This window comes from Triticum urartu, chromosome 1 (genome assembly GCF_003073215.2).
Source record: "Triticum urartu cultivar G1812 chromosome 1, Tu2.1, whole genome shotgun sequence".
NCBI classification, from domain to species: domain Eukaryota; kingdom Viridiplantae; phylum Streptophyta; class Magnoliopsida; order Poales; family Poaceae; genus Triticum; species Triticum urartu.
In genome coordinates, this window is record NC_053022.1 from 113,823,730 (window position 1) to 113,830,560 (window position 6,831).

At 48.8% G+C, this 6,831-nt stretch overlaps 1 protein-coding gene across 3 annotated transcripts; it reads left to right on the forward strand.

Annotated features, from left to right (window-relative positions):
• The first annotated feature begins 1,245 nt into the window (after nucleotides 1-1,245).
• On the forward strand, nucleotides 1,246-5,358 carry LOC125551064. 3 transcript variants are annotated; one of them, XM_048714225.1, is made up of 9 exons: nucleotides 1,247-1,677; nucleotides 1,779-1,877; nucleotides 2,001-2,078; nucleotides 2,197-2,367; nucleotides 2,464-2,565; nucleotides 2,645-2,695; nucleotides 2,774-2,917; nucleotides 3,052-4,255; nucleotides 4,352-5,328. In XM_048714225.1, exons 1-8 carry the CDS (start codon nucleotides 1,296-1,298, stop codon nucleotides 3,066-3,068), a joined length of 1,044 nt encoding a protein of 347 aa, XP_048570182.1. In that variant the 5' UTR covers nucleotides 1,247-1,295; the 3' UTR covers nucleotides 3,069-4,255; nucleotides 4,352-5,328. The 3 variants fall into 3 exon arrangements, with proteins under 3 accessions (XP_048570175.1, XP_048570182.1, XP_048570170.1); XM_048714218.1 differs by having other exon boundaries at nucleotides 1,246-1,677; nucleotides 2,774-4,255; nucleotides 4,352-5,329; XM_048714213.1 differs by lacking the exons at nucleotides 1,247-1,677; nucleotides 1,779-1,877; nucleotides 2,001-2,078; ... (1 more) ...; nucleotides 2,464-2,565; nucleotides 2,645-2,695 and having other exon boundaries at nucleotides 2,781-4,255; nucleotides 4,352-5,358.
• The last annotated feature ends 1,473 nt before the right edge of the window (nucleotides 5,359-6,831 follow it).

The following is a 6,831-nucleotide window of genomic DNA, read 5'->3' on the forward strand; positions in this document are numbered from 1 at the left end:
AGGATGAAGAAGAATCCAAGAAATTAGGGTTGCGCTAGGTGCGCTGCCTTAAAGTCGCCGAGTTGACAAGACTGATGCAACACCCAATCCAAAACCAGATCAACTTTGTTTTTTTAAAGCAGTCACGTGTCGGCGAGACTGATTGGATCAGCGTCAAGCGTCGCCATGGTTCAGAAGCATGGGCATTGCAGATGTCTTCTGTCCACAACAGCTGTGCAATCATGGAGCATCAAGTGGCACAGAATTCTAAACTTGTCAGCAATTTTTCTAGCACTACATCGACAGATCAGAGTTCCGTGGATTGATAAATAATACTCCATTGGTCCAGATTTGCCACACAGCTCACGGCGGAAAGGACGGAGCAATACAAATTGTCAGAACTAGCAGAGACTCGCCGAAATAAACGTGCAATCTCGAGCAGGCCTGCCTCCGCTTCGCCGAGTCGACTCCATGGACCCCACTCTTTGTTTTTGCGGCCTCGACCACGGACTCGAGCGCCGCCTCCTTGGATAACCACGCCTTCGTCATCGAGTCCGCCTTGGTGCCAAGAGTCGCCGCACCCATTCCGAGTCGCCCAAGGACTTTTCTTCGGGCTCGGACTCAAGCCGCAAGGTCGCTGTCATCTTCGTCCGTGAGCCGCCTCCGCATGACCCGGCCGTGGCCGCCCTCGCGGTGAGCCACCGCGGATTGAACAACCACCTTAGCTGGGTCATCTCCGGCGCACCGGCCTCGAGTTGCCTCGCCACACCCTCGCACTGACTCTGTTGGGATCCACGGCAGAGGCCTCACTGACGCACCTCTACTGACATTCCACCACAACCAGCCGCTTCTGCTCGAAATCGTTCCGAGCCACCCGGCCTCGAGGCGTCTCTGTTCCGCCTCCGTGCCTTATTCTAAATATACTAAACCTGGCCAGGTTTAGTTTATCACGTTTTTCTGAATTTTTTCTATCATAGAAAAACGACCAATGGATGTGCAACACGTGTAATAGTGGGGGACACAGGCGGGTACGCAGCTGGGTGCACGGAGCGGCCGTCGATGGGAATTATTAAAAAATGATGCCGCCCTTGCTGATTGGTTGCATGCTATGCGTTGCCCTCAGTTCCGTATTGGCTGCATGTCCTGCCTATGTGGAGACCAATTTGTCTACGTTTTGTTTTGGACCTTTCTGCATGCGCTGCTACTTATTTCCTTTTTTTATTTCTATTAGCTGCCACGTATGCTCGCCTGGAGTCGGTCGCCGCCTGCATCTTCCCGATCTCTCGCGCTGGCGGTTGCCACTTCGATGGAATCCTATGGGAATTTCTGCGCCGCCTTCGCTGCCCGTTTCCAATTTGGTTTCTTCTCTCCCGCCGTTTCCTATAAATACTGCTGCCCTTCTGCGCCCGTTCCTCATTCCCTTCGCTTCTGCCTGCCCTTCTTCTTTCTTGAGCAGTACTGACGGTCGGGCGATGGTTGGGCCTGCTGCTGTTCGATCCGGCGGACGCCGTCGGGGCCGCCCTCCTGGGATTCGGGTGGCCGTTATTGCCCGTGTGCGCCGCGCTGGTGATCGCCTTTCTTCCGTGGATTCGTCGTCGGCGATGGCAGCCGCTGGTGGGTGTGGCCGGCCAGCTACAGTTGATTCGGATTGCCGCTTCCGGTATGGTCCTCGCCGGCCGTTCCGTTCTTCTCGGATTGGTGAGCTCCTTTGTTTTTCTCTGGTTGTGCTTTTTTTCATATTGATCTTGTGCTCCTTGGTCTAGGTTGTCGTCGTTTTAATTGGTTGATTCATATTGTAGGTGCCCACCGATTCGATTCGCCGGAAGATTTTAATGTGGACGTTGATAGTCGCCGTCGGGAGATTTCATTAGGGAAGCGGCCTGTAGATTGTATCATTGGTGAGTGCGTTCAATTTTTTCTACATGTATGCGAATGCATGTGCGGCCTCTTATTGCTTTCCTGTGTTTCTTCTTGTTGATTTAATTGTTGTGGGTATTGATTTGTTGCTTTTTTGTCTGCAGGTTCTGCTATTAGTGCGGGTTCTTCTTCAGCGGTCGACGGGTTTGCTTCGGCTGTTCGGTCTGTCAGTGTGCGACCTGGTTAGCTTTCTGCTCTATCAGGCTACTTATTTCATACCTGTGGTGCTGCTCCATCTAGCTGTTCAATGTTGTGCTCATTTTTAGGATTCTAATGTGGTCCGTCCAATGTTTGTTTCAGATAGTTTGTCTGTCCAAGTTGTTGACGGATCGAATGTTTGTCCTGCCGGTTTTCCTGCTGGTGTTTGCCTTCATGGTTCATTGGGCGGCAGTACATTTTCCCGCTGTCGTCCAAGAGTGGTGCCCTTATGTGCTGGTGGTGCCTTCGGTCGGCCTACTCCTCTTGGTAATGGTAAGTTCAGTTTTGTAAATATGCCTGTGCTTTTCTTGGATTTTATGGTTCTCTTTCAAAAATGGTTCTAATTTGTGTACGTGGTTGTCATTTCAGTGTTGCCTACTCCTATTATGGAACACTTGCGTGTTTTGCGTGTTTTGCATGCCTGCCGTAAGCGGACGGTGGTGCGATCGTACTGGTTGGGTCGGAAAAGAGGTGCTCTTCTTGCTTGCTGTGTTTACTTTTTCCCAGTTGCTGTTGCATGTGTTTATGTATTTTTCCCGTTTATTTTCAGTGCGTGGGATGCAGCCTCCTTTTTCTAAGGATTACATCCAACTGCTTAAGGGTGAGTGCATATAATGTATGGTTTACGCGTACGTCTTGTTGTCGATCTGTTTTGCCGACTTGGTTTTCTGTCTTGCAGCTACTTTTAGGAGGCGTTCCTATTATGGCGGGCCGGATTTGTGTTGCCATCACTGTGGGGCTTTCTTTTGGTTCCGTGAAGGATCTGTTCACCATGCTGACGTAACTTCTCGCTCTCCTGTTTACACGGGATGCTGTCGGACGGGTAGGATTTCGTTGTCGAAATTTGGTGATTGGCCTTCTCCTTTGGATAGGCTGATGCGTTTTGATGGAGACGCGGTTTCCTCTCGGTTCATGCGATTAATACGGCAGTATAATTTTATGTTCTGTTTTACGTAGTTGGGTGCACAGGTTGACCGCAGTATCAATGTTGGAGGTGCTCCATATGTTTTCAAGATGAATGGGGTTGTCTACCATCGTATAGGTTCATTGTTGCCGGCTGAGGGTGCAACTCCCAAGTTTGCGCAATTGTTCATGATAGACTCTGCTGACTAGTTGGACTGTAGGTTGAATGTGTTTGACAGAGAAGAATCTTCTTCCCTTGAACCTGATCCTGAGATTGTTTCTTCATTGATAAACATGCTTAATGTGCATCACCGTTTGGTGCACAAATTTAGAATTGCACGACAGAGTCTCTGTACTCCTGGTGTTTCTGTTGTCTCGATTCGTTTTTTGGGCAACGATGGTGGTGCCCATGGTACACGTTTTTCTGGCCCTACTGCTTCTGAAGTGGCTGCCCTTATTGTTGGTGATCTGACACCTGAATGCAGAAGGTTTGACGTCATTGCTGAGACGCGGTCTGGTTCGTTGAAGCATATATCTTCACTTAATTGCAACCTTATGGCTTTACAATATCCTATACTTTTCCCATATGGTGACAAGAGCTATCACCGTGGCATTAGATATGTTCATGCTAGTGGTTTCCCGGCCACATGTTATGCAAATGTGCAGGCCGAAGGTTGTATGGACGGCGAAGATTCCGACGATGATGTCGACTGTAATCCCGAAGATGCTGGCATTTCTCGTGGTCAGGTTACCATGTTGGAGTACTATAAGTACTATGCTCGCTATCGTGAAGGCGAGGTGAATCCTTACACAAGTTGTGGTCGGCTGAGCCAGCAAATTGCTGTCAATGCTTACTTTTGTGTAGAGGCTGATCGTCTAGAGTATCATTTCCGTAAGCAACATAATCTTCGATCTGAGACCTATCAAGGCATATCTGATGCTATGGGTGAGGGTAATTCAACTGGCAAGAATGTTGGTGTGCAGTTTATACTGCATGGCAGTTTTACAGGCGGCCCGCGGTATATGCTTCTGAATTATCATGACGGGATGGCAATCTGTCGGCAGTATGGTGCACCTGATTTGTTTATTACTTTTACATGTAATCCTAGGCGGCAAGAGATTGCTGATGCTCTCGCTGCCGAACCTGGACAGACTACGGCTGATCGTCCTGATATTACTACTCGAGTTTTCAGTATGAAGTATGAGGAATTTCTTGATGGGGTTAAAGATGGTACCTTTTTTGGTGCCGTTCAAGCATGTTAGTTCTTTCTTCTACTTCTTTTCTTTTTGCAATAAGTTAACTCCTCTCTGTATGAATTTCTGACGTACCATAATTTCTTTTAAATATCTGTAGACTTATATGTTGTGGAGTTCCAAAAGAGAGGGCTGCCACATACGCACACGTTGGTGTGGTTGAAGGCGGATACCAAAGATCCTTCTCCTTCGTTTATAGATGGACTAATTTCTGCAGAGCTGCCGGATCCTTTAGTTGATCCATTAGGTTATGCTCTTGTTGATGAGTTTATGGTGCATGGTCCTTGTGGAGTGTATAATACTAAGTGTGCCTGCATGAAGAACAATTGTTGTTCCAAGCGCTTTCCTAAACCGTTGAGCGAGGATACAATGGTTGACCATGTTGGATATCCAGTTTACCGTCGACGTGATACTGGTTTGTATGTACTTAGACAAAAGGATTCGCTACGTCTGGGAAATCAATGGGTTGTTTCGTATAATATGAAATTGTTGAAGAGATTTGATGCACATATAAACGTTGAGTGGTGCAACAAGACGAACTTGTTAAAATATTTGTTCAAATATCTCACAAAGGGTCATGATGTAGTTCGTATGCGTTTCCACGTTGAAGATAGACCCCCAGGTGTTTTCACTGTTCCATGTCCTATTGGGAGGAATGAAATTGACGACTATATCAAATGCAGGTTTGTTAATATATTTACATATATTTATGTTTCTTATTGATTCGTTCTTATAAAATGAAATTTTGAAATGTATAAGTATCTGTCTGCTTGTGAGGCTTTTTGGAGATTGTTTGCATACAATATCCATGGTCGCCAACCTTCTGTCGAGCGGTTGGTTGTTCATTTGCCCAATATGAACAGAGTCATATTTGCAGAAACATAAGTTGGTCCCACAGACAGCGACGATCCTATTATCACATACACAGGCGCACACCCTCCCGTCGGACGTATGCAAGAATTTGCAAAATCACTTTATCATTACATCACAGGCACCAATCCTGCAGGAGGATATACTAGGATGATCTAATCCACTAGCAGCTACTTTTAGCTTATCAATATAACCTGTTTGTATCTTTACATACAGTTCTCTGTTTGCAGCGAATTGTATGTAGATCCAATAATTTGTTTGTCTCAAGAATGTGCCACTTTTAATTTGTATCTTTGTATCCCTGTGTTTGCAAGGTTTCAATATATTCGTATGTTTGGTCTATTTGTTATCTCTATATGTCATTTTGACATCAAATGAGCGTGCAGTGTTCTACTTTTAAATTAATAGAATACACATCTACGAGTTATCATCGAGCGCGGCGGGGTTAGGCTAGTCAGCCTCTACCGTGAGCCGCGCCTCGCTGTTGTGGGCTCGCCGGCGCGGCCACTGCCGCCTTCCTCCGCGGCCTCCACAAGTGCTGGATAAGAGAGCCCTCCTACTTCAAGTATGTGAACCACCTCGACCTCACAAAAAGCAGCCACTGCCGCCCTTGTTGCGGATCCGCAACCGGCTCGCCACTCGCGCCAAATCGCCATGACCCGCCGCGGCCCTCTCCTTCGCTGCGAGTCGTCTCTGACTCCGAATCACCTCGGTTTCTATTGCCGAACCACCAAAACCACGCGCCGCTTGCGCCGAGAGCCGCCTTTGCTTAGCCGACTCTCCCAGATGCTATTGGATTTCTGTCCGACCTGAAATACGGGCCGTTCATCAAAGACTGAACGAAAACAAGGCATTTTGGAGAAGCATTGCGCCCGTCTTGACGAGGTGGTCAAATCCTATCAGCATGCAACACTGGCTGTTTTCCCCGATGCTACTACTAATTAAGACAACATGTTAACTTCAGCTGAGGTCAAATGACTTATACATGAAGCTTACGCGTGCATGTGTTCTATCCGCTACAGATCATGGACAAGAGAAAGAAGATGAGCAATCAGCAGCAACCGCGTTCTGCCTCTGTCAAAATTGCCGCTGTGCTCGGCCACCTTCGGTTGAACTCCTGCAGCACTCGCCGCTTGCTCTGAAGCAAGCAAGCCCTGCCGCTATGGATCGATCCGCCCGGCCGGGTCCTCCGCCTCTGAAGCGCCTCCTCCGGCGCGTCCGCGGTCTCTCGCTTCTGCCGCGTTCCGGCGCGTCCGCTGTGAGCCGCCGTTGCCGCAGCATGTTCCGGCCGCCCGTGTCAACTGCTGAGCCGTCACTCGCCGTCAGACGAGCTGCCGCCTGCCTCCGATTTATGGCCTCACGCCGAGCTGGCGCGCCGAGCCGCTGCCGCACCTTGCCTCAACTCAGCGCTACGGCCGATGTTGTGGCCTCGCTCCAAGCCAGCCCTGTTTCCGCATGTGCAGTGTTAGAATTGTGTCAAATATTATTGTACAAGTTAGGTTACACTTGGACTTGGAATCGTACGGTGTGTAGACATGGAGTCGTGTCCTAGTAGGACGCTTGTATCCTAAACCTCTCATATATAGCGGGGCTAGACACACGATGTAACCCATGCCAACATAATAGCACGGGCACGCAGGGGGAGCCGGCGGCGTGTGCCGGCGCCCGGGTGGGCGGAGTGCGGTATTGTAACGGTGTCACGGGGAGGAG

Coding starts and splice junctions, on each gene's coding strand:
- LOC125551064 (XM_048714213.1), top strand. CDS start 3,292: ATGCTTAATGTGCATCACCGTTTGGTGCACAAATTTAGAATTGCACGA. Junction 4,256..4,351: donor TTTTGGTGCCGTTCAAGCAT/GTTAGTTCTTTC, acceptor AAATATCTGTAG/ACTTATATGTTGTGGAGTTC.